This window comes from Talpa occidentalis, unplaced genomic scaffold (assembly GCF_014898055.3).
Source record: "Talpa occidentalis isolate TD23 unplaced genomic scaffold, MPIMG_talOcc4v2.1 talOcc4.14, whole genome shotgun sequence".
Taxonomy (NCBI): Eukaryota; Metazoa; Chordata; class Mammalia; order Eulipotyphla; family Talpidae; genus Talpa; species Talpa occidentalis.
The window spans coordinates 16,703,917-16,731,768 of NW_023601433.1; the positions used below are offsets into that span (position 1 = coordinate 16,703,917).

At 41.2% G+C, this 27,852-nt stretch overlaps 1 protein-coding gene across 2 annotated transcripts in view; it reads right to left on the reverse strand.

Annotated features, from left to right (window-relative positions):
* Window positions 1-27,852, reverse strand: part of OCA2 (OCA2 melanosomal transmembrane protein) — a 180,628-nt gene that overhangs the window by 53,824 nt on the left and 98,952 nt on the right. For both annotated transcript variants that reach the window (XM_037510125.2, XM_037510124.2), the window contains exons 20-23: window positions 12,193-12,252; window positions 11,459-11,563; window positions 4,020-4,113; window positions 883-976 (exon numbers count right to left, since the gene is read on the reverse strand). In XM_037510125.2, coding sequence (XP_037366022.1) covers window positions 883-976; window positions 4,020-4,113; window positions 11,459-11,563; window positions 12,193-12,252 — 353 coding nt within the window. The remainder of the gene's footprint in view (window positions 1-882; window positions 977-4,019; window positions 4,114-11,458; window positions 11,564-12,192; window positions 12,253-27,852) is intronic.

Consider the following 27,852-nt stretch of genomic DNA (forward strand, 5'->3'; position numbering starts at 1 on the left):
AACAGTGGAAATGGCCGGTGGAGTAAGTCTGCAAAAGCCAGGGTTTTATTGATCACAGAGGCCAATGTTGTTCCTCACCCGGCAGGGCTCTGTCCCCAAGTGCAGCCCAGGAAGCAGAGCCCTGCAGAAGCACAGGGCCTAGGGCAGGAGGCTCTGCACTCAGCCAGAGCAGCTGATGCAAATCCTTAATGGAGCTGGCTTTTAGAACCATCGCTGCAATACAACTGTAAGGTGACAGTCTATGAACTTCAACAGAAACTTTGATCAACACCACGTGTGTATTAAGTTCATCTTGGAGCACCATTTTACATGAACCACCAACTGCAGCACGCTCACCGGCTTCCACCATGCAGAGTGCAAGAAATACAGGCATGCAGGGAGGTGGGATACAGAGCAGTGCCAGCCCCTTTGAGCAGGAGCACCCCTAGCCCAGGCCTCTTCTCTGCTGTCCTCTTGGAAGTGCCCACACAGGGAACACCCTGTTCCCGGGCCCCAGACTACAATATCTCTGGGCCCATTCAAGTAGGGGCTTTTGTGCAAGACACCCCAGCTGGGTCCTGCACCCTCAGCCTGGATAGCCACAACACCAGTTCCCATTGGAATTTTCCAAATATCCAGCAGCCCACAACCATTTCCTGACCCCTTGGCTCCATGTGAGTCATTCAGAACCCATGAGTCAATCTCTGTGTTACAAAGCTAATCCCAAACATTTGTTTAATGTTTCTTCTCTGACCTAACCCCACCTACGCCAAAATCTCACTAAAGTTAAAAACAAGCTTATCTTAGTGTCTGGCAGTATGCATTTGCATTGCCTCTTTTTTATTATTATGAAGTAAGCATAGAAACTATACAAACAGAAATTTTAATGAGTGTTTGAAGTACCTGAAAAAATCCATGAAAGAGAACCCATATCCATGCTGTTCGGCGATCCCTGCACAAACCACATTTGCTGAAGCTCCAATCAGCGTCCCATTACCTGGAATCAAAAATTTTAAAGACAAAAATCTCAGCTTTATCTTGGTGGCAAACTGCTGTCCTCTTTTGTTCTGTAATTCGGGTCCTATCACAAGCTTTTGATATGATGATTGCTATTTACAGGCACTATCCAAGTGACTGCTTTGCAAATATCTGAAGGAAAAAAACAACAACCAGAAAATAAATTCGGGGCTTATAATGATCATCCTTCATTTAGGGACCGGACTAGTCTTTGCCCTGTGATAGAAGGAGGAAGGGCACATCTCCTTGGGATGTGGTGACATATATGTTTAGAGGAAAATGTACGACCCCTACAACATAGGCGAGGACATGCATCTTCAGAACCATGGAATAGAGTCTCGGGATCGCCTTCCTTGGGACTCCAGGACCCACTCCTGCCAGGAGCACATTTCTGTAGCTGAAAAGATGGATGCAAACAACTGGGAATTAAAATGCCCTTTGGACAGCAGCACAGCAGCCCTTCGCAAGGAGAGAAGGTGCACATGGATACACGAGGGAGGCTACGTGGGGAGGGTGTGGTCCCAGGCTGGCACCGACACAGTGGCTGGTCAAGGGGGGTGGGTGTGTTTGCAGAAGCCGGCCAGCATCTTCTATCCCCTGCCACAGAGGTCAGAGTACAGGGGTGGACCAACCAGGTGCCGCCCAGAGGGCTCAGTGCTGACACCTGTGCACACACCACCCAGGAGAAAACTGTCCACGGAGGACCAGCAACCACTAGACACACGTCTGGGGCTGTCTACAGTGTGAGGCATGAGGGAGCCGGGACAAGGGGTAAGAGCAGAGCAGGAGGAGATGCACTAAGGACAAAGCCCGGCGGGTAAGCTGTCCCCTTCACGGCTGCCTCCTTCTAGCCTCCAAGCACGGTGTCGCCTCTGAGTCTTCTGGAACACAGAGCACAGGCAGACGCGTGGACTCTCTAACCTCACGGTCACATCATCCTCGAGGTTTCTCCACTTGAGGAGAAACCCCCTAGAGGAGACTTCCAGAATCTCTTTCATGGATTATTTCAGTTTTCGTAAGCCATGGCTTTTGCAGCTCATGCTGTTTGTTCTCTGCTGTGTTGAGAACAATGCCACCTTCCACTCCCTAACTGGACTCGGAAGGCCCTGACTTTGACCCATGAGAGACTTGAGACCTTGTGGAAATAACTGAGAAATCTCTCCCTTCCTTCCTGCCTTCCTAGGCACAACAATTCCACAGGACCCATCTCATCAATGTCCCACCTGACTCAAAACTGGCTTTGCTTTCTTTGGAAGCTACTACTTGGAAAAGTGCCGTGTACGTGCTTTCTCTCCTCTCTGCCCTGCCTCCTTTCCTCCCTCAGTCTCCCTGCATTAGGACGGCACCTCCTGATCAAACTTGAACATACAAACTTCTGCTTCCTAGAAACCTGGGCTAAGACGATTTTTTCTTAAGATGTATCTGAATTTTTCTTAGCTCTCAGTAGAAAGAGCAACCAAAAAGTACTGAGAAATAAAACCAGGGAAGATTTTTGTTTGTTTGTTTCAAACTACTAAATCATATCCAACTCACAAAGCAAATGACATTTCTTAAGACAACTTAAAACTTCTATTTAAGACGCTCTTCAAAGCATCAAATCCTAATGGAATAAGGAGTTATGTTTTCATCGAACTTTCAGTTTGGGATGATAAAAAAGTTCCAAAGATGGTGGGGATGGTTGCGAAACAATGTGAATGCACTGAATGCCACTGAACTGGACACTTAGAACTGGTTAAAACTGACATTAAAGACACCCCAACAAGCGTTGGAGAGGATACAGAGAAAGAGGATCCCCACTGCACCATTGGTGGGAATATATGTGTCATCGCCGTAGATGGCCATGTGAGGACGCCTCTGCCTCTGGGGTAACCTTAGCTCAGAGACGGTCTCCCCCACTCAAGACCACACCGTCAGGTACTAAGAGATGCTTATGGAGGCTGAATGAACAAAATCCCCCCCAGAGGATGCATTTCCAGGTCTTTGGATTCCGTTTCTATCACCAGTGTTAAAGGAAGCTAAGAATGCAGTGAATGCTTTTCCCAAGGCTGGTTCTTAATGGGGGTCATTTGAACAGGTCTGCAGTCTCGTAAGCTGGAGGTCTCATTGCTGAACTAGGTGAATTAACCGTCTCTAAAGTCATAGACATTTCACAGGATGACATTAATCCTCTTTACAAACAAGGAGATGGACTAACCAGAAAGTTATTGATTGAATAGCTAGACATCAAGCGAAGAACAAAGAAAGCTGGGTTATCTAAGAGTGCCTGGATGTAAGAATAAAAACTTAAGATGCATCTGATGTATTTATCTAAGGATCTCACAATCCTCTTGTGTTCCCGAAGGGGATTAGGCTCCTAAGTGTGAGAGGCACTCTACACAGCTCCCTCTGAGACCATCACGTCTGCAGCCCTATATTTGCTCACCAGAGGTTAGTCCCTCCTGACACTTTCTCTAATTCACTTTTCAATTTCTCCAAGGATGACACCTCCCTTGAAACAAATATTATTTTTCAATCTGTCTTCTTTCTCACAGGTTACAGTCTCTGCCTTTGAGTGCACCATTTGCTGCACCCCCACCCTTGCCCCATTCCTTAGGGAGAGGCAAGAAGGAGCTGCAGCTGAGGACAGCACCTGAGTCAGAGTCTACTTCTAATCATAAGCCACTCGGCAAGGTGTGGTGTGGAGCACAGTAGCCGGGAGGAGTCAGTAAAGCAAACATTGTTTAAAAATGAACAATGATGTAAAAAATATATTAAAAATTAATTAAAAAATTAAAAAATAAAACTAAGAAAATAAGAATAATGATAATAATAATGATAATAATGACCATCCTCAGCCAGGGCTTGGAACGTCAGGGGCCATCTGTACTGTGGAAAGTGACAGGTTTTACAAAGGAACTGAATAATTCCAGAATCCCTCCAGTCAAAGTTGAAGATGGGTTTTCACTCAGGAAATATCTACATTCTCCTTAATGTACTTTCTATCCGACACACACACCCCCAACCATGCATCAGCACCCCCTTACCTCCCAGGCAGGCACCGAGGGCCAGGGCATACATGAGCGGCGGCACAGGCAGGCTGACCTCAGGGTCCTGGCTCAGGTTGAGGAGCACGGGGATCTGTGGAGGGAGAGGACGCTGACACCACATCCGCGGGACTTGACTGACTTGCAAAATCCAAATCACTTTTTCAGCAAATGGTAAAGAGCACGGGTTATTCAAAAGGAGCCCCAAGGGAGCTCTAGAATCCACAATACTGTGAGTTTTGGTCCATTGCTGTCTTGGTTTCCAGACACAGCTTGTCCTTCTCAGCTCTCCTAGCTGCTGCTGTGGCTCATAAAGGAGGTAAGGCTGTGAAGATGCCCGCCAGGGCTTGGGGGCACAACTATCTCACCTGCATTCACGAGTCCCGCAATGGCCACAGCCCACACTAACTTCATACATGTATCATCTTTTGAATCCTCAAAAGTCCCTCAGTGAGCTTGTTCCTGACAAGATGAGGAGAAGGAGGTGGGGAGAGGAGGAGGTCTCGTGAGTGGCCAAGTCAGTTCTCTGAACCCAAACCACACGAGGGGCACCGTGCTAAGCTGCTTTTCTGAGCCCTGCGTGCAGTCACCCCGAACCTGACCTACACAGTCACCGAGCTGTGGGGAACTGTCTGAAGTATACATTTTCTAGGACAGCTGTGACAAAGTGCCAAATACTGGATGGCCTGAAGCAACCCAAATATATTATCTCACAGTCCTGAAAACTGGAAGTCTGGAACCACGCGTGGCCATGTTCTTGCTGATTGCTCGACAGAAGGATCCTTCTTGCCGCTTCTAGCACCCTGTGTCACCGGCGGTCCTCGGTGTTCCTTGGCTTAGGACACATCACTCCAGTCACATGGGGGTCTTCTCCCCACATGTCTTCACAATGCCTTCCTTCTTTGCATGCTTGCCTCTGTGTCCAAATTCCCCTTTTTTTCTAAGGACACCAGTCACACTGGACCAGGACCAACCCTAAGTTTAACATGATCTCAAGCAAGGTCACATTCTGAGGGATTTGTGGGTAACAGTTCAACAAATCTTTAGTCAAGATACAATTCAACCCATCGCAATAACTTTATCAGAAGTCTGGAGTATAACCGAGCCTTCCTGAATCAGCAGGGATTAATAAAGAGACCGTTAATTTTTGACAAATTTTGGCCTTCTTGCAGTGCCTGCCATTCTCCATCTCCCAGCCCTGTGGCAGTGTCCTGAGGGCAGCAGGCTCCATTTAGGGTGCAACTTGCAGCTACCACGGTAGATGATATGGACCTTGTCCTCCAAAAGCCAGGGTTCCATGTATTGATTGCTAATCTTTGCTTTTGGTCACCTAGAGGCTAGCATAGAATCTGGTCACTGTTTCTATCCCCAAGTGCTGAAGCACCAGCTTCAGAGGATTTAAAAAGACAGTACTTTTCTCCCCACCCCCACCCCATTTGGGGAGCTAAACACTTAGGGTTATCTTTTTTCAAGATACTGGTTGACTGTAGAAAAAAATGAAAGAGAAACTTCAACAACACATACAACAAGGAATATAAACTTTGCAAAAGAAAATTCTGAAAAAGTCATAAATGATGACTCCAGCCTTCAAAAGGAAAAATTTAACAATCTCCAAGGAGTGAGAGAAACAGATTTCCAGAATTACCACAACATAATACTCAAAATGCCTCATTGTCAACAACAACAAAAATACGAAACACGCAAAGAAATAAGGAAAGTGTGGCCCAGTCACAGTGGGAGAAAAGAATTTGACAGAATCTATCCCTGAAGTCCAAACAAAAGAGTTATCAGTCTGGGCCTCCCTGGTGGTGCAAGGGGTTGAGCGCAGCACTGTGAAGCTGTCTGCAGCACCTGCAGCATGAGTTTCATCCCTGGCTGTCCAGGGAGCTACCCACATGGCATAGCAGACCTCTCCTGTCTCGCCCGCTGCTCCCCTCAGCAGTATATTTCAGTCAGTCTGCCTATTCTGTTCCCCACTCTGTCTCTGGTGGATCCTCTCACCATCCACACCTCTGGCCTGTACCCCAGTTCTGCATAAATAAATAAATCCTTAAAAAAAAACAAAAGATTAAATCAGCTATCTTACATAAGTTCAATGAGTTAAAGAAAACTACAAACAGCTAAATAAAATCAGGAAGATGATATACAAACCAAATGAGAATATCAGTTATAAAAATAAATTTAAAAAGAATCAAACAGAATTCTAGAGCTAAAAAGCACAATAACTGAAATGAAAGAGGAGTTTAAGAGCAGACAGAAAAAAAGAATCAGCAAACCTGAAGAGAGGACATTGAAATGAGCAGGACCGAGGGGCAGAAGAACAAAAAAAAAAAAATGAAGAAATGAGCACTGCCTTGGGGTCTTTAGAACCCATCAAATGTACCAACATACACACCCATCTTACCTGCCCTCCCTCTGCACTCACTTCACCTGTCTCCCTTCTGTACCTACCTGTCCTCCCAGTAATCCAGGACACCTCCTCTCCCTGTCCCCTTGCACCCACCACACCTGTCCACCTTGTCTCCATCATACCTGTAGTCCCGCTACACCCATCACTGGGGTCACTATGCATCTGCCTATGCCTTACACTCTTGCTGCTGTCTGCCTGCTGTTAATACCTGCCAACTACCCCAGGCAAAGCTCTTACCCTTGGACACTCAAACCTAGAGAACTGTCCAGTAGTCTTCTGTTAATGGGCCCTCCCAGGTCTGTTTGCTGTCCTCTGTCTGTGGGACATGTCACGATTACTCACTTGGGCAGCTGGTCTTCTAAATGTGCCACAGTGGTGGCACAAGGGTTTAGGACGCAGCCTATGAAACTGTCCGCAGCCACTGCAGCATGAGTTCAATCCCTGGCCAGGGAGCTACCCACATGGCACAGCAGACCTTTCCTGACTCGCCCGCTGCTCCCCTCAGCAGTGTATTTCAGTCAATCTGCCTGTTCTGCTCCCCACTCTGTCTCTGGTGAATTCTCTCACCCCCCGCACCTCTGGCCTGTACCCCAGTTCTTGTTTGCATAAATAAATCTTAAAAAAAAAGATAAATAAATGTGCCACAGCTCCCTGAGGTGCTGAGTGGTGTAGAGGCCAGTCCCCAACTATGGAAGGCTTGAGACATGGACGACCCTCACCCTGTACTGCAGGACCCTTCCAAGGCTGCTCCCCATGCCAAAAAGGAGGTTCTCCTGAGAGCTATGCACCCACCTCTTAGGCAGATTTGCATCCACACAACCTGTGAGCCTGCAGTTAATGCACTACAGGAGCCCTCCAAGCGAAGGTTGGCTGAGGGAGGCTCCAGGCTGCTGTGTGTCTGCTTCTATAAGGCTAGCGCTTTCTTTGCTTACACGGTGGTAAAGCTGGGATTCAAGCCCAAGTCCTCCTCCTCCAGAACCCAAGCTGTCAATTTCTAAATGTGTTCATGTTATTAAAACGAAGCACAGCCCACTGGACCTAGCGACTCTCCATATTACTTTGCTCCTGAGAGTATAAGGAAAAGATGAGTTAAGGCAAAATGAGATTAAGTTAAAAAAGCAAAAGTGGATGGGAATTGCTTGACTCTTGCCATTCTGAACTAGGGGTTCCCATGCCAGGGGTGATAATAGGCTGCTCTCTGTCTCAGCACCTCCTGGAGGGTATGTGGTAGCAGGGCCCAGCAAGGTAATCAGGAGGAGGAAGATGAAGAAGAAACCAGTCTTTTAAAAAAATGACTTGCACACAGAGGCTGAATGATAACACAGATAATGATGAGTATCGAGAAGTCAGTGGAGAAAACCCACAAAATTATGTGCATAAATTACCAGCCTTTGAATTCAACATCCAGGACAGGAATAATCACATTTTAACTTGAAAATTGCCTAAGAATTCTTCCTGCTCAAGCAAATGAGGCTGGAAAAGATAAGGTTTAAATGGAGAAGGACTGCCAGGGAGTTCTCAGTCATTAGCAATGGATTTCAGGTTTCCGACACAATTTGGGGGGCAGCACACATAGGTCTATGCACAGCGCCCACAAAAGCAGGTCTGGGTTCAGCTGTGGCCACAGCTCCCTGTCAACTGTAGAAGGGGGAAGAGAAAGGAGAGGAGGCGGATGTCAAAGGCATTTCCCTGGATGGAAGTACTTGTCACCGAAATGTTTCCATACCTGTTGATGGGGAGCCATCAACCAAGACCTCTAGTGCTCCCACGGCCTCACCCCTTGGGCGCTTCTGCCCCAAGGAAGTGAGGAATTAGCCCTGGCGCATGAGTGAAGCTTCCTGCTCAGACTCTCCCCATCTGTTCTGAGATCACTAGACACTGATGAAATATCAATATTAAAACAGTCTCATGATGTGAAATATGGCTTCATTATGTCATCTCTGAAGATAAGAAAAGGTCAAAATGAAGAGGCGGGCCCAACACAGAGGGATAGGGAAAACTTCAAAGTGTAAATATAATCCCCAAAAGCCCTGGGGTACTCTCCTAAGGGCTGTGTGGCTTATGTCAGGATTTTCACTAAAGCCCTGTCCAGCTGACTTGGAGAGATAAACCCATCTACGATCTAGTCCCTTCCACTCTGAACACTGTGAGATAAGCAAAAATTCAATAACATGATCCTGTCAGTTATTAGCTAAGTCTCTGGCAGTTCCTGAATCATGTGGTGTTGTTCTCAAACCATGAAAGAAGAGAAATAGCAGGAAAAATGTGAACAGGCTTCCTACCTGCAGCTCTTGGCTCCCAGAGGACAGGATGCATGGAAGAGCAACACCTCCAAATTAAAGACACACTTTGGGAAAAAGACATGGCCCAAGAAGAGGTTTTGTCTCAAACTCACTTCCTTGGAATGATGCCCAAATTTTCCAATGAAAGCATTCTGAGTGGACCCCTCACAACCTCATCAGAATACACTGCCTCAGTCTCTCCATGAGACCCACTGTGTGTGTTTGGTTTGACAGCACTTGTGGTTGTTAGAAATGGTGACCACATCTTTCAGCTCTCTGACACCTTTTTTTAAAATATTTATTTATTTATGCATACAAGAGCTGGGGTACAGGCCAGAGATGCAGGGGGTGAGAGGATTCACCAGAGACAGAGTGGGGAGCGGAACAGGCAGACGGACTGAAATACACTGCGGAGGGGAGCAGTGGGCAAGACAGGAGAGGTCTGCTGCGCCATGTGGGTTGCTCCCTGGCCGGTCAGGGATTGAACTCGTGCTGCAGAGGTTTCTGATTGCCTCATAGTGTGGTGCTTAACCCCTTGCACCAACAAGGAGACCCTCCCTGACACTTTTTTATCAAGTTTTCTTACCCGTTAAATTTCCATGAATGTCTTGTTGAGCTGGCCAATGGCTTTGGCCAGAGCTGTGTCCTAAGCAAGTCTACCTCTTTATTGACCCAATAATATTTCCACAGAATATTCTCGGGTTTCCTGTTCATTTCAGGAAAAGAATAAAGTTAAACATGTGGGACTCTCACCAACATAAAACCCACAGAGTAGCTGGACTGCATTTAGGGGTAGAAGGTTCCTCAACAGGAAGGGTCAGGTTACCTGGAGGAGACGTTCCTATAGGAACCAGCTCATGCCTGACCAATTAAATTCCCAAGTCCATAACTTCCTCTACTCCTATAAAACAATCTTGGCCCCCAGATCAGGGAGACAGATTTGAGCCTTGTCTCTGTCCTTTCCAGTTGATTTCACAATAAATTCTATCTCTCCTCAAAAGCCCATGTCATAGTATTGGCTTCTTTGTCAGTCAGGCAGCAAGCCCTTGCTAGGTAACAACATTGTCTGTGACCCTGAGGACACTGGGGGTACAATTTCCCTCCCTACAAACAGTAACAGGTCCAGAGAGGATGAGAGCTAAGAGTGACATGAGGGAAACATTCCTTAGGGAAAATTCATCTACTGCATCTATTATTTCCAATTCTTTTGCAAACACTTGCTAAATACCTTCTTGGTGCCAGGCACATGCTGGAGAATAAAGACACGAATGCAAATCAGAGACTGAAGCTCCAGAGCATCCTAACAGTCACTCAGCCTCCACTGAGTCGAGTGCAAAGTACCCGGGACCTCAGAGTTCAAGCAAGACCTTGCTCAGGAATACAAGAAGTGCTGAGGAGGAGAAGGCATTTAGGGGCCACTGAAGGAAGCTTCAAGGAGCTCTGTTTCAGGAGCTCCTTGTTCCAAGGAGCACACTCTGTTCCAAGGCAGAAGGTGGAAGAAATTCACTCTCCCCACCCCCTTTGCATCTTGAAAAGACAGGTGACACAGGCTCTTCCATCAACTCCCCTGCAAGAAAGGCAGACTTGGAGAATTTGGAGGAGAGTGTGACAGGGTAAGCTCGGGGCAGAGTGACAGGTCCTGTGGATTCTATAGAAACAATTTCACCTGAGTGAGAATGGGACACAAGTGCCAGCTGACCAGCATCCCGGGAACACAGGCCCAGCCACCTCCACTGGCCTGAGAGGTGACGCTGCCCCAGATATCCAGGCTCCAGCCACAGTGAGGACATTGCCCGCGGGCACTCGACAGCATTCGCCCTCCCTCTCCAATTCAGTACTTCATGAGATAAAAAAGAACAGCCAGAGAATTTGTTCAGAATGACCAAAACCAGACCACGAAACAATAGCAAGGGAACTTGAGTCACCCTGGACAGACACAGTGAAGCCGGGCGATGGGTGAGTGACAGTCCCAGGTCAGCCTGAGGCCCTGCGTGAGAAAGAAGCACTAGTGTTGGCCTCCCTCCTCCTCGCCGCCAGCTTCCCTGCTCTGTTCCTTTAGGGGCCAGCTGATGGCGGCTGCCCTCACAGTCACAACAGAAAAAACTCCTTCCCAGGTAGAGACCAGCCTGAAGAGGGTTCTCACAGGCCAGCTGTCTGAGACAGGAGCCAGGCTGCCTTGGGCAAACCCCCATCCCCGCCTTTCCTTTGGTATGCCAGGAATTCACACTCCAGACCTACACTGAGCGGCTGTGGTGTCTGAAGATACCGCAGGAATGGGGCTCATCAGTGCTGCAAAAGGCCTCTACTGTGTATTCCCAATCTTGGCTGGGGCCAGGACCACACAGAGAAGTCAAAACCCTGCTCAGGCCAGGCACCAGAACCACGCGGGCTGCCCAGAAGGGTTTCTGCCTCAAGGGGCATGGAGGATGAACGCCTTCGACCAGTCTTTATTGTTTGGTGTCTCCCAGTTTAAAACAATAATAGCAATCATGAAAAAACATTCCATGATGGATGGCAGCCCTCAGTCAGGCTCACCCTGCAACCACCAGTCAGTCCAGGACAAGCCACGCCCAAGCTGCGGGCCCTGGGCACCAGCCTGCCCCTCAGCCCGGGGCCTGCAGCGCAGCTGTCTCTAAACCTGGGAGTGCAGCAAAGGGGTGGGGTCCATTTGCTCATCCTCTGGTGAGCCCAAATTGTGTGCAGGACAAAAGCGGGACCTCATCACCCGGAGGAGATGTGCCACTCACCATTGTCGCCGTGAACGGGATGTTGTCGATCAGGGACGACGCGATGGCTGAGACCCAGATGATGAGGGCGATGGCAGCCGCGAGGCGCCGGTCCTCGGGGACCATCTGGAAGGGGTCATGAGACACCATGTATGGCAGATGCGCTGCTAAATCTCCCCCATGGAGGGTCTATGGGGGAGTTTAGGAAGGGACTGCAGGACTGTGGGTCTTTTGTCAGACCCCTAAGGAGACCAAGGCAGACCCAGCATGCCAAGGGGACCAGCCTGGGCTTTCCAGACCCTATTGAAGCCTCCACAGGTACACAAATATCTAAGGGGAGCGATTCCCAGGCACACTCGTGCCAACCAGGCAGCAGAGCGGAGCAGAGTGACACCTGTTCCTGACTCTGTCTGGTTGGGCAGACACAGGTGACACCAGCCTGGCCTTGGAGTTGAGCCCGGGAGCTGAGCCCGGGAGCGGGGCCTCCACTGCACTCGCTAGCTCAGACTGGTGTCTCTGTTGCTCTCCTTTTGGGACAGGTTTTAACTAAAGGCTAATAGCAAAACTGCAGGCATGGATAATTATATATTCTTTGGGAAAAGTCTTCCTTCATCTGTAGGCTACACGGGATAAAATAGGTTCCCTGCTGTACTTTTTTACATAATTAATGTGACCTATTCTTGCCAGTTTTTTTTTTTTTTTTTAAATCAAAGAAACAGTATCTGGAGCACATAATATTGCAGCATTTAATGTACCTTTATTAGCAAAGCAGTCTGTTCTCCGACATATTCTATCAAGTGAAGATGTGCCAGTGCCTAGAAGAAACGGAGATAGAATGAGAATCAGTGTAAAACTGAGACTATATGTATGTATCTTTTTAAAAGCCGTGTCTTTAAAAATGAAAATAAGTGAACATAAGGTAGATCCCGGTTCTCATTTCTTATAAAAGATCAGACTCAAATACACAGTCTATAAATAATCATAGATGCCGACGGAAGATTCTCTAAGAAGAATGCGCAATTGCAGAGGCAGAAATTTCTCATCGATTCAAGTTAATGTCCATGTTACATTTAAATTCGAAAGGAAGGCCGTCTCTTGCAGAGCTCTGTATAGGAGTACTGTTCAACTGGACATAATGAAATGCATTCCTTAGAGGAGCCCTTTCAAGTAAACTGCATTTCAAATTTCTTTTTAGAGTTAAACATCACAGAGTTTTAGAAAACTAAAAAGACAGTGTGGGTTTTTTTTATAACTGTCAGAGAAAGGTAGGAAAGATCTATTTTAACAGAGGCATGTAACTTTTTCTCACAGTACTAGACAGATTTAGAACATTGTGTCCAGGGAGAGACAAGAAAGAAGATGAAATGAAGGAAATGGAAAGGCAGGAGTTGTTTTGTTGGGGCTGCCCCTTTGTCTCCGCCCGGGAGGGGGTATGCTGCTCCCCAGAAAGGGGTCTAGACAGGGAGCCTGGTCCAGACAGCTGTGGGGCAACAGCTGCCGAACACCTCTCAGAAAGGAACTTTTCACTATGATATCATCTTGCTGAATGACCGTAAATATTGAAAACCTCAGCTTGACCTTGTTTAATCATGTCTAAAATGGGGACATTCAACCTGAAACTTATATAATTTTGTTATGCAATGTTACTTCAAGTAAAAAAAATAAATAAATAAAAATCCCCAACCATATGTAGACTGGCTTTGTCTTCATTTATTTAGTTGCTGTGCAGTCCAAATATTGGGTCTTTGCTCACAATTTTTTTCAAATTACTTATTTATTTTTACGTCATTTTTCATTTTTGCACAATGTATGCATTTTCATCTTGGTTACAGTCCCCATAAAATTCCTACCCACCTTGTTTTGATTCTACTCCCTTCTCCACAACCTACCCCCTGCAGTGTGTCGCTGGTTTGTAGTTGCTTGTTGATTTTGATTTTTACTTTATTACAATTAGCCTTTTTCCTGATTCCTTATTTGGGTTTTCTAAATTCCTGCTATGAGTGAGACCATCCAGTATTTTTCTTTTTCTTTCTGGCTTATTTCACTGAGCATGATCCCTTCAAGCTCCATCCATGTTGCCGCAAATGGCATGAGTTTATCTTTTTTGACTGCTGAGTAATATTCCATTGCATATATGTACCACATCTTCTTGATACAGTCATCTATTTTTGGGCATTTGGGTTGTTTCCATAGCTTACCTATTGTAAATAGTGCTGCAATAAACATAGGAGTTTAATGTTTTTGTGTCCTTTAAGTAGATACCTGAGAGTAGAATTGCTGGATCATATGGAAGCTCCATTTTTTTTTTTTTTTGCTCACAATTCTTAATCAAATTTGCTATTATCTCAATAAATCACAAGGATAAATCTATTCAGAGAAGGGTTTCTCAATTTCAACGCTGTTGGTATTAGGAACCAGATCATTTTTTGTCCAGGGGTCTGACTGCGCTTTACAGATGTTTAGCAAGATCCCTGGCTTCCACCCACTAGGTGCTACCTCCTTCTCACCCAGCATGACAAACAAAAATGTTTCCAGACAGTGCCAATACCACCTAAGGCACAAAGTCATCCCCTGCTAAGAATCATTGATAATGACCCACATTTTTCTAAAACGAAATTTTTAATTTTTAATTTCACACTTTTTATTTTGTTCTATACTATGACCGATTGTTTAGCCAGAGTTCTAAATCAGATTAAAACTTTCTCGTAGATATCAAATAGAGATGGTTATATTATGTGTGCATCTTGATTTATGTTTTTAGACAACTATATGTTTACATATTTAGTGTCATTTTGTCTTACACTGCTTACTACAGAATATGGTATTTGGGTCAAAATAAAGAAAAATCTTAAAAATACTTGAACATCACATCTCATAATTCAGTTCAAAGTAACTGATATCCTAATTGGAAAAATGTCAACGTATGAGGAAAATGCAAATATCTAAAGTAGTCTTCTATAAAATGGCAAATTAAATAATGATGTGGCAGCACACTCAATCAAGTCTAAAGCTATAACTACACAACTAAAAATTTATATATGGTTGAAGATTATACACATCACTTATTTCTTCCATCACTTTATGTAGCAAAAAGATGATTGTATAACAAGACCAACATCATTGTTCTATTGCAGCAGCAGGTTGAAAAGACTGGCTCAGTAATGGTCTGACATCCTAGTCCTAATGAAATTAGGTAAACACAATAAATCAGTGCTGTGACTTTTTTTTAAAATGATGAACCAGATGTTTTCCAAGGAATCCCTCTTCCCATGAAGACATTTCCTGCAGTTGACTGGGAACTGCAGACTTGGACAGCACAGAGTAATGGACTTTCCTTAAGATTGATGCATGGCAAGCTATAAAGTAAAAGCACTGAGGTGTGAATAGAAGAAAGGTCGTAGACTGAAACAATGATTTTCACATTGAATGGATGTCCTTGAAATAAGCTAAAATTATCCCCTGGCACTGAGCAGAAGCAGGCACAAGCAGTTCTGGAAGAAAGCATCCCAATGTAGGCTCTCAGGAGTCCTACAGATTAAGAGCAGGTAATAAAATTATAACCTAGGATAACCAAGGACACAAAAACAAGCAACAGAATGAGAGTAGAAACAACCAAAACAGACTTACTCAGCCCCTAAACCTGCTTCAGCAAGAATCCATAAATACAGAATCTAGAAGAAAATATTTTGTACAGAGAAAATAACGTTGAAGAATGTAAAAGCACCAATGAGTATGTAGGTTGTCATCTCTGAAGTACTGAAAGAACAAAACACACCATTAAAAAAAGTATGTCATTAAAAGAGTATATGCAAAAAGGGGCAGGGGATTTTAAATACTCTTCAACCAACTCAAAGGCAAGACAGGAGATTAAAAATAAAAATACAGGGTCTCCCTGGTGGCGCAGGCCATTGAGCGCTGCATTGTGAAGCTGTCCGCTCAGCCTCTGCAGCGCAGGTTCGATCCTGGCCGGCCAGCGAGAATCTCATAAGGCGCAGCAGACCTCTCCTGTGTTGCCCACTGCTCCCCTTAGCAGTGTATTTCGTCAGTCTGCCTGTTCTGTTCCCCACTCTGTCTCTGGTGAATTCTCTCACCCTCCCGCACATCTGGCCTTTACCCTGGTTCTTGTATAAATAAGCAAATCTTAAAAAAAAAAAAAAAAAAAATAGCAGGAATCTAGAAAACTTAAATAAGGGACCAGGAAAATGAGTAACTATAAGAAAGTGAAAATCAAAATCAACAAACAACTATGAACCAGAGACACTCTACGGGGGGTGGAGCATGGGGAGGGGAGGGATTGGGGTCAAAATAAGGGGGTTGCAATTGTATGGGGAACATAAAAATAAAATTTATTAAAAAAATAAAATGTAAAAATTAAAAAAATAATAAAATAAAATAAAAATACAAAAAAGTCAGACTAATGAAAAGATGGCAGATTTAGACCCAAATGTATTAGTAGTGTCATTAAATATAAGTAGAATAAATAAATTACAAAAAAGATGAAGCTTGTCAGACTGAATTAAAATTTTGACAAAGCTACAGCTAGAACATAAATGTACAGAAAATTTGAAAAAGTCAAAAATTAAAACAACATCTACCTTCCAATTTATAATAAATGAAAGTTTTGTAACTTTTTGTTCCCTATGAAGTTAACAATTAAAAATGTATATATGATTGATAACAGCCGGAAAATATATAAAAAATAAGTAGAACTACAAAACAAATAGATCCACAATCATTTTGGAAAACTGACTAAGAAAAAATAAACACAGAATCAGGAAATCGCAATGGAAATTTTAAACATTTGACTGAATAAAAAAAAGTAATCAAAACGCATATCAAAACTCGGGGGGGGGGGATCCTCCCCTGGTTGCGCAGCAGTTGAGCGCTGGGCTGCAAAGCTGCCCACAGCTCCTGCAGTGTCGGTTGGATCTCAGGCCACCAGCGAGGGTCCCACATGGCGCGCAGACCTCTCCTGCTGCACCCACTGCTCCCCTCAGCAGTGTATTTCATCAGTCTGCCTGTTCTGTTCCCCGCTCTGGCTCTGGTGAATTCTCTCACCCTCCTGCACTTCTGACTGTACCCAGTGCTTGTATAAATAAATAAATAAATCTTTAAAAAAAAAAAAAAACCCCAGGGGGTACAGCTAAATCAACACTAAAGGGAAATTTATAACCTTATACATAACATGGGAAAATATGAAGCATGAAAATCAAAAGGCCAAACATACGTCTTCAGAAGTTAGATAACAACAACAAATTAAGGCAAAAAAAAATTTTTTTAATTCTAAAAGCAGAATTTTTTAAATAGAAAACAAATATCCAAGTGAGAATTAAGAGTTGATGTTAACAAAATTTATACGAGAGAGAGAGAGAGAGAGAGAAAAAGAGAGAACAAAAATTTTCAACATTAGCAATGAAAAGGGAAAAGATCACTAAAGATACTTCTCAACAGAAGAAGGAGAAAAAATACAAATCAGTAATATCAAATAGCACTGTTTTCATTTTTCATACATTTATCCAACTGATTCAGTCTCATTTGTTGAAAAGATTTTGCCTTCCCTATTGAATTGCTTGTTGACCACATCAGTTGACCACATATATATGGTGTAAATCTGGACTGTGTATATCTCTTACACTGATCTGTCAATCTATCTTTTGCCAATATCTCACCTCGGTCTTCATTACTACAGCTTTACACTTAAGTTGTGAACTTAAGTGCTGAGAACTTAAGTTGTGAGGTAGGTGTTCCAATGTTATTCTTTATAACATTGCTTTTGTTGTTTTAAGTTCTTAGAATTTTAGCAATCTTCCAGTAATTTGATAGAGATTTGAAAGTGTTTTCTTAGATTTATTTCTAGGTTTTTAAATATTTTGTAACTGTTTCTTCAATATTTTCAAATGTTTTGCTGCAAGTACATGATAATACAATTTATTTACTTTTGCATATTGATCCTGTATCTTGTTGACCTTGTAGAATGCATTTATTAGTTCTAGAGTACTTGGGCTTTTGGTTTTCTTTTTTTTTTTTTTTTAAGATTATCTGTCCTGGAATTGTCTACATAAATATCATCTACAAATACGGACAGCTTTACTTCTTCAATTTATTTTTTTAAAGATTTATTTATTTATGCATGCAAGAACTGGGGTACAGGCCAGAGGTGCAGGGGGTGAGAGGATTCACCAGCAACAAAGTGAGGAGCAGCAGGTGAGTCAGGAGAGGTCTGCTGCACCATGTAGGTAGCTCCCTGGCTGGCTGGGGATCAAACTCGTGCTATAGAGGCTGCGGATAGCTTCACAGTGCTGTGCTTAACCCCTTGCATCACCAGGGAGGCCCACAATTTCTATCTTTATCCCCTTTTTTTCTTTGTATTACTACATTCAGTAACTATGCCCTCCAGCAATATGTTGAAATGGAAGTAGTACAAGTGGGAAACTTTGTTTCAAAAACAGTAAGTTTTCAACATTCAGTATGATGTCGCCTCTAGCTTTTTCCATATTACTCTTCAATTTGAAGATTCCTTATTTGCTGTGAGTTTTAACGTGAATTTAAATGTTATCAAATGTTTTTCTTGCATCTTATTGACATGATCATATAGTATTTCTCCTGTATACTATTAATCAATGAGAAAAACTATATTAATTGATTTTGGAGTGCTAAAGTAACTTTATAGTCCTGAAATAAACCCTTCTTGGTTGTGATACATCATATTTTTGCATTAGATTCAATATTTTGTTAAAGATTTCTGGATCTAAGTTCATGAGGGGTGTTGGTATGTAGCTTTCTTTTCTTTTCAAAGCCTTCTTTTCATAATACCTATGTCTTTAGAATTAAAATAACGCTGGCTCATAAAATGAGAAGTGTTCTCCATTGTTTTCTGAAAACATTTACATACAACTGGCATTATTTCTTACATAATGTTTGAGAGGTTCAACAGTAAAGTTGTCTGTGCCTGAACTGTTTTTATTTGTGGAAAGATTTTTAAATGATTATAGTCTACACAGATTTTCTATGCTTCTTGATTTAGTTTTGGCAAGATATTATCCAAAAAAATGTTTCATTTCACATAGGTTGTAGAATTTGTTGACAAAAACTTATTAATAGTATTCTCCAGTCTTACTGTTCTTTTAGTGTTGGTGGGGTCTGTGTTGGTAACCCCTTTTTAGTGCTGATATTGCTGGTTATGTTCTTTAATTTCTTGATCTATCCAATTAGAGGCTTGTCAATGTTTTGGATGTTTAAATAACCAGGTCTTGACTTAGCTTATTTTCTATAATGTCCTCTTTTCTAATTTGTTAATTCTAATCATTATTGATTTCTTTCTATTTACTTTGTTTCTATTTTGCTCTTTTTTCCATTCAACTTAAGTGAAACAATAGTTAGATTTAGATCTTGTCATCTGAGTATTTAATCTGTAAATTTTCCTCTCAAACTCCTTTAGCTCTACCCAAAATTTTTTGATGTGTTGTATTTTCACTGACATTTACTTTAAAATATTTTCTTATTCCTATCTGACTCATGACCTGATTAGAAGTATGTTGTTGAATTTTAAGACGTTGGGATTTTCTCAGATTTCTGATTACTTTGATTTCTTATTGAAAATTGGTATAGTCATACTATAGAATTCTTACACTGCAATATTACAATGTTGGCAAATTTACCATGTGCCTATGCATGCTGGATGAGTGCTCTACAAATGTCAATTAAATTAAAATTGTTAATAATGTCATTCACTATTTTCTATGGCTTTCACAGCTTCTTTGTCTAGATGTTCTATCAGTTTCTGAGAGGAGGGTGATAAAGCCTCCTCTGATTGCAGCATTGTCTGTTTTGTTTTAATTTGATGAATCCATGATTTTTGAGACTTTATTAGGATCACTTACAATTATTGTGTCTTCCTGATAAGCTGTCCCATTTTATCATTATTAAGTGTCTCTTATTTTCTCTAATAATACCATTTGTCTTGAGGTTTATTCTCTGCCACTTAAGTCTTTCATGCCTGCTGTTTGCACACTACATAGTTTTCTATTTACTTATTTTCAACCTATCTCATCTTTATATTAAAATAATGTCTCTTGTAGGAAGTACCACTGAAAGTTTGCACCTCATGTACTTATTAATATAATTATATATAATGGCATTCGGGTCAGCAAATTTATGATTTCTTTTTTGTTTGTCCCCTCTGTTTTTAATCCCTGTGGCCATTTTCCTGCTTTACTTGGAGTTACCTGAGTGTTATTTTATCAGCTGACTTTTTATATAAATGTTCTAATTATATTTTTAGTAGTTACCCCATGAATTACAGTGTATATACCTAACTTTTCCAAAATCTACTCCATTAATATTTTATTAGAACAGATGAGACATGCAAGCATTGAAATGATACAAGTCCCTTTACCTCCCCTATTTCCCTTCTGCTGTTGTTGTCAAATGCATTACATCTATATATACAGAAACTCTCACCAGACAATATAGCTTATACTTCCAACAGTTATAGCTACTTTAAAAGACATAAGACGGAGAAAACATTGTCTTTTTCTATATTCCCAACTCCCAACCCTTTATGTAGTTCACCCTTCTTTCCTAAACACCAATTTCCTTGTAATCTCACTACCCTTCAGCCTGAAGAAATTCCATTAGCGTTTCTCATAGAGCAAGTCTGTTGACAGTAAATTCTTAGTGTCCTTCCTCTGAGAATGTCTTACTTGTTTGTTAGTTGGCTTGTTTTTTTCTTTCCTTCCTGAAAGATTGCTTTGCTGGACAAGGAATTATATTTTGACAGTTCCTTTCTTGTTTTCAATGCTCTAGGAAGCTCTTCTCCTGCCTACTGGCCTGCGTAGTTTTCGAAGAGCCTTAGCAGCCCTCACATCATGGTTCTGCTGTGCCTGTGTGGCATTGTTCTCTTGCTATTTTTCAAGATTTTTTTTCTTTGATTTTTTTTTTAACAATTTGATAATGATATTATCTAGGCCTGAACTTCTTTGATTTTTGTCCTATGGCGTTCCTTCAGTTCTTCAAAAATGTTTTTTCTTTCATAATCCCTTGTTCCTCTCCTTCTTGCTATTGTCACACAAGTTCGTGAGCTCTGGTAATTAAAATAAAGATGTCTCTGTGTTCTTCAGCGTGAGTCTCTCTCTCAGGAGGTGGTCAGCCCAACTCTGTCACAAATGTGAAGGAAACGTCTAATATTGCCATGACTATCAATTCCACAGCAGTGGAGGCAGTATGTTGGCATTCTGAAGATCAAATAGAAAGTTGTTCCCTTTGGGGTGCTTTAATCAGTGCCCTCTGCTCTGCCATTCTTTTTCTTTTCTTATAATACCTTGTCTCCATCAAAATATTATCTGAGCCAAAAAAAAAAAATCTTTGACTTTTAAAGCCTCTAAAACACATTGGAAGGTCTTACATGTTTAATATCTGATACATTCAACTATTTTATCAAATATTCAGAATGCATTATAATTGGAATTATTTTGCATTGAATTTCAATTACACCTCTAATTTTGGAGTCTGGAAGAGCAGACCTAGGCTAGAAAAAAGTGACTATCATACTAATTTTTGAAAACTCTTTATAAATCCCTTTTGCTACAAACATCAAAAATGCCTCTGTGTGTCCATTTTCCCCATAATGATTCCTGTACCTTTTCAGTGACTCATTAATAATCTTTTTTTTTTTTTTTTTTTTTTTTTTTATTTAGTACAGACTGTTTATTTTGGAAAATTTTAAGCATCTGTCAAATACAGAATAGTATACTGCATTTCATATACAAATTAATTTTACATATTTTATATTTTGGGAGGCATTTTAATCCCCCCATAATCCCAGACATAATATTATTTTACCTTTAAGAACTTCAGTATATAAATTCAAACAATTTACCCATTATACTATTATCATAGAAATTAACAATAATTTCTAAAATCCAGTTTGAGTCACAGACTTTAAAGTAACCATCCTTAATATATTCTAATAGATTAAGAATGAAACTGAAAATCCTGGCAGAAAATTGGAAACTTTTAAAGAAAAATAATGAGCATTCTAAAACTGAAAAAAAAAAGATAAGCTTACTGGTATTAAAAGCTCAATGAGTAAACTCAACAACAGAAACAGTTGAAGAGAAAATATGTGACTGGGAATAAAGATTAGAAGAAAAGACATTTAGTAAAGTACAAAGAACAGATTGGAAACACAGAAGAAAAGGCAAAAGACAAGAGAACACAAGTTCCTGTCCAGAAATAGACAGATACAGAAGCACTATGAAGAACTACTAGATATGATTCCCCAAAACAGATGAGACATTGTAGTGAGAGTCATTCCTGCCCCTGGTCAGATTCATTCATTCATTCCTGACTCAAGGCCATTGACTGCTTGCTTGTAGACAACTCAGCTTCTACCACCACTGCTGCAGTTTTTGTTGCCTACATGTCCCATCTGAGAGTCAAGCTCTCTGGGGCTCACCCCCAGGTAAAGTCTGACTCCCCCACGTTACATCTTTTTTTTTTTTTTAAAGATTTATTTATTTATTTATACAAGCACTGGGGTAGAGTCAGAAGTGCAGGAGGCTGACGAAGTACACTGGTGAGGGGAGCAGCAGGCAGCAGGAGGGGTCTGCGCGCCATGTGGGACCCTTCCCGGCGGCCGGGGATCGAACCAGCGCTGCAGAGGCTGCAGGCATCTTCGCAACCCAGTGCTCAACCGCTGCGCCACGGGGAAGGCCCCCCCATGTTACATCTTAACAGCTGAAATAGTAGGATCCACTCAACTGTGATGTGCAGACTTGGCCTGACCAGGCTGGCTGAGGCTCCAGCTCCAGCTCCTGCAACACTTATCAACTCAGAAGAAGCCTGGGATATGGCCTCTCTGGGGCAATACACTCAGATGAATAGGGGTCTCAAACCCTTGAATGGAACATTGATAATGAGAGACGAACTTAGAATACCAGCAAATAAATTTATCTCTCTTCCTGACTCTGATGAATTGTTCCTATAGCTTGCCTGAAGACACAGTGAAATTAGAATCCAGCAATGGTTCTTCACTGGGCTGCAGTCAGCACTCTCGCATTTGTTTCTTTTCCTTCCTTTCACTTCACTCATTCTGGAGTTGTATCTCCCTCCACCTTAAAATCTGCTTTCTTGCAAACTTAGACCAACACAGACATCAAGCACAGATTTACTAAGCCCTACTGAATCCAAAGAGCACGCGCACACACACACACACACACACACACACACACACACACACACACGACTGAGCACAAGAAGAGATTGCTGAAAATCATTGACAGAGGAAGAAGTCATTTTTCCTGATGCTGTGGGGTTGAGAGTTCTAATGTCTCTTGCCTACTCATACCCTTGGATGTTTTTTCAATTGGATTTTTGTTCTTTCCTTTTTGTAGAAGTTCTTTGTATATAACAGCTATTGAATGTTTGCCTGCATATGTCACAAAGGTTTTACCCTATTGATCCTTTGCTATTTGACTCTTTTTCTTTTTTTTTTTTTTTGATGGCTTTGTTAATGTATCTTTATTAGCCAAAAAGCATGATTATGCTAGCTAACTTCTTTTTTTTTAATTTTTTTTCCTTTTATTTATTTATTTATTTTTTTTAATCTTAAATTTTATTTTTATATTCCCCCATACAATTGCAAACGCCCCATTCTGACCCCAATCCTTCCCCTCCCGCCCCCACCCCCCAAAAAGTGTCTCTGGTTCATAGTTTTTTGTTGATTTTGATTTTCACTTTCTTATATTCATTTTCCTGGTCCCTTATTTAAGTTTTCTAGATTCCTGCTATGAGTGAGACCATCCGGTATTTTTCTTTTTCTTTTTGGCTTATTTCGCTGAGCATGATCCCTTCCAGCGCCATCCATGTTGCTGCAAATTGCATGTGTTTATCTTTTTTGAATGCTGAGTAATATTCCATGGTATATATGTACCACATCTTCATGATCCAGTCATCTACTTTTGGGCATTTGGGTTGTTTCCAAAGCTTAGCTATTGTAAACAGTGCTGCTATAAACATAGGGGTGCAGGTGCTCTTTGGAATTGATGTTTCTGTGTCCTTTGGGTAAATACCTAGGAGTGGAATTGCTGGATCATATGGAAGCTCTATGTTTAGTAGGTCCAGAAATCTCCACACAGCTCTCCATAGTGGTTGGACCAGTTTGCACTCCCACCAACAGTGCAGAAGAGTTCCTTTTTCTCCACATCCTCGCCAACATTTGTTGTTGCTAGTTTTTTTAATATGTGCCATTCTCACTGGTGTGAGATGGTATCTCATGGTAGTTTTGATTTGCATTTCCCTGATTGCAAGTGATGTTGAACATTTTTTCATATGTCTGTTGGCCATTTCCATTTCCTCTTCAGAGAAGTTTCTTTTTAGCTCTTCTGCCCATTTTTTGACTGGATTATTTTCTTTGTTGTTGTTGAGTCTCATCAGCTCTTTGCAGATTTTTGTGATCAGTCCTTTATCATTAGTGTTGGGTGCAAAAATGTTCTCCCAGTTGGTGGTGTTTCTCTTTGTTTTTGTTATTGTCTCTTTTGCTGTGCAGAAGCTCTTTAATTTGATGTAGTCCCAGCTGTTTATCTTTGTCTTCACTATCACTGCTTTGGGTGATGTGTCTGTAAAGATGTCTTTGATGTGCAAATCCCGTAGTGTTTCGCCTATATTTCCTTCTATGTATTTTATGGTTTCAGGTCTAGTTCTTTAATCCATTTTGAGTTGATTTTTGTGTATGGTGTGAGGTAGTGGTCAAGCTTCATTCTTTTGCATGTAGCGACCCAGTTTTCCCAGCACCATTTATTGAACAAACTTTCTTTGCTCCAACGCATAGTCTTTGCTCCTTTGTCAAAGATTAGTTGACCATAAATCTGTGGGTTTATTTCTGGATTTTCTATTCGATTCCATTGGTCTGTATGTCTGTTCTTGTTCCAATACCATGCAGTTTTGATGATTATGGCTTTGTAGTATAGTTTGAAGTCTGGGAGTTTGATGCCTCCATTTCCTTCTTTTTTTTTCAGTAGAGCTTTGGCTATTCGGGGTTTTTGGTGATTCCATATGAATTTCATCAATAATTGTTCTATTTCTTTGAAGAATGCCATTGAGATTTTGATTGGAATAGCATTGAATCTGTATATTGCTTTTGGTAGGATGGCCATTTTAATAATGTTTATTCTTCCAATCCATGAGCAGGGGATGTCTTTCCATTTCTTTGTGTCTTCTTCTATTTCTTTTAACAGTGTTTTATAGTTTTCTTTGTATAGGTCCTTTACCTCTTTTGTTAGATTTATTCCCAAATATTTGATTTTTTTTGTTTCAATAATAAAAGGGGTGGTTTTTTTGATTTCTTCTTCTTCAGATTTATTGTTTGTGTATAGGAAGGCTACTGACTTTTGCGTGTTGATTTTGTATCCTGCCACTTTACTGAACTGACTGATGAGTTGAATTAGTTTTTCTGTGGAGATTTTGGGGTTCTCTATGTATAATATCATATCATCTGCAAATAGTGATAGTTTGACTTCTTCTTTTCCTATTTGGATTCCTTGGGTGTCTTTCTCTTGTCTTATTGCTCTGGCTAGGACTTCCAGTATTATATTGAAAAGCAGTGGTGAGAGTGGACATCCTTGTCTTGTTCCAGATCTTAATGGAATTGCTTTCAGCTTTTCACCATTGAGAATGATACTGGCTGTTGGCTTGTCATAGATGGCCTTTATGATGTTGAGGTATGTTCCTTGTATCCCAAGAATTTCAAGGGCTTTTATCATGAATGGGTGTTGCACTTTGTCGAAAGCTTTCTCAGCATCTATTGATATTATCATATGGTTTTTATATTTCTTTTTGTTGATGTGTTGGATAACGTTGATTGATTTTCGGATGTTAAACCATCCTTGTGCCCCTGGAATGAATCCAACTTGGTCGTGGTGAATTATCTTATGGATACATTGTTGGATTCTGATAGCTAAAATTTTATTGAGGATTTTTGCATCAGTGTTCATTAGGGAGATTGGCCTATAGTTTTCCTTTTTTGTGTTGTCCTTATTCGGTTTTGGTATTAGTGTAATATTGGCTTCATAGAACGTGTTTGGTATTGTCCCTTCCTTCTCAATTTTTTGGAAGAGTTTGTGAAGGATAGGCACTAATTCGTCTCTGAATGTTTGGTAGAATTCATTTGTAAATCCATCAGGTCCTGGGCTTTTGTTTTTGGGGAGGTTTTTGATTACCATTTCAATTTCGCTGCTTGTAATTGGTCTGTTTAGGTGTTCTATTTCTTCTTTATCTAGCTTTGGGTGATTGTAGAGTTGTAGGAATTTGTCCATCTCCTCTAGATTGTTGAACTTGTTTCCATATAACTGTTCATAGTAGTTACTGATTATTCTTTTGATTTCTGCTGTGTCCGTTGTGATTTCTCCTCTTTCATTTATGATCCTGTGTATTTGTGCTTTCTCCCTTTTTTCCTTTGTGAGCCTGGCTAGGGGTTTGTCTATTTTATTTATTTTTTCAAAGAACCAGCTCTTGGTTTCATTGATCTTTTGGATTGTTTTTTTAGTTTCAATTTCATTTATTTCTGCTTTGGTTTTTATTATTTCTTTTCTTCTACTGGATTTGGGGTTTTTTTGTTGTTCTTTTTCTAGATCTTTGAGCTTCGAGATTAGGTTGTTTCTTTGAGTTCTTTCTTGTTTTTTGATGTGAGCTTCTATTGCTATATATTTTCCTCTTATTACTGCTTTTGCTGCATCCCATACATTTAGGATATTGGTGTCCTCCTTGTCATTCAATTCAAAGAATTTTTTAATTTCTTCTTTGATCTCCTCGTTAGTCCAGTGGTCTTCCAGTAGTGTGGCTTTTAATCTCCATGAGGTAGGATAGTTCCTTGCCTTCTTTTTATGATTTATTTCTAGTTTGATGCCTTCGTGGTCAGAAAAGATGGTTGGTATGATTTCAATCTTGGTGTATCTGTTGATGTTTGTCTTGTGCCCCAGTATGTGATCGATCCTGGAGAATGATCCGTGTGCGCTTGAGAAAAATGTGTACTCCGTTTTTTTTGGGTTTAGTGTTCTATAGATGTCTGTTAAGCCCAAATGCTCTAGGTCCTTATTTAGAGCTTTAGTTTCTTTACTTATTTTTTGTCTTGTTGATCTATCCATTGTTGATAGTGCTGTGTTGAAGTCTCCCACTACGTATGTGTTTTCTCTGATGTCTGTTTTCAGAGAGGACAACAGTTGTCTGATATATTTTGGTGCTCTTTCGTTTGGTGAGTATATGTTAATGAGTGTTATTTCTTCTTGAAGTATTGTCCCCTTAATCATAATGTAGTGACCATTGGGGTCTCTTTTTATTTTTTTGAGTTTGAAGTCTGTTTTATCTGATATAAGTATAGCTGTTCCTGCTTTCTTTTTTGGCCCATTTGCTTGTAGGATTGTTTTCCATCCTTTGACTTTGAGCCTATTTTTATCTTTTGTAGCTAAATGTGTTTCCTGGAGACAGCAAAAGGTTGGGTTTTGTTTCTTAATCCAGCCTGCGACTCTGTGTCTTTTTATTGAAGAGTTTAGTCCATTTACATTTAGAGTTAATATTGATATGTTAGCATCTGTATTTGCCATTATGTTTGTCTTTCCTTTGATTTTATTTATTCTTTTAATAACTTTTTTTTTTTTTTTGGTCTTCTTTCGTTGTTATTCGTCCCTCTGAGGTTCTGGCTTTAGGATTCCTTGTAGTATTTTTTGGAGTGGGGGTTTATTCGTAATGAAATTCCGGAGTTTCTCTTTGTCTGGGAAGGTCCATATTCTTTCTTCATGGAGGAAAGAGAGCTTTGCGGGATAGAGTATTCTTGGTTGGCATCTGTTTTCTTGGAGTCTGTTGACTATGTCCCTCCACTCTCTCCTTGCCCGTAGTGTTTCTTCAGAGAAGTCTGATGTCAGCCTGATTGGTTTTCCTTTGAATGTTATCTGTTTCTTCCCTCTTGTCAGCTTCATTATTTTTTCCTTGTCCTGGATTCTTGGGAGCTTTACTATTATGTGTCTTGCTGTGTTTTTCCTTTCGTCGTGGAAGTTTGGTGTTCTTCTTGCTTCTTGTATATCAATTTTCAGCTCCTTCTTCGCATTTGGGAAGTTCTCTTCAATTATCTCCTGGAATATTTTCTCTGTTCCTACATCTCTCTCCTCTCCTTCTGGAATTCCTATAACTCTTATATTTCCTTTCCTCATGGAGTCAGATAGTTCTCGAAGTCTTTCTTCATTCTTTTTCCTTCGTACTTCTCTTTCCTTTTCTGTTTTGGTTCTTTTTATTTCTGTGTCTTCAAGAGAACTTATTCGTTCTTCCATTTCATCTATTCTGCTTTCCTTGCTTTTCCCGGAGTTCTTTAGTTCCTCCATTAATTCTTTGATCTCCTGCATTTCTTTTACTTCCCTCTTTAGGGACTC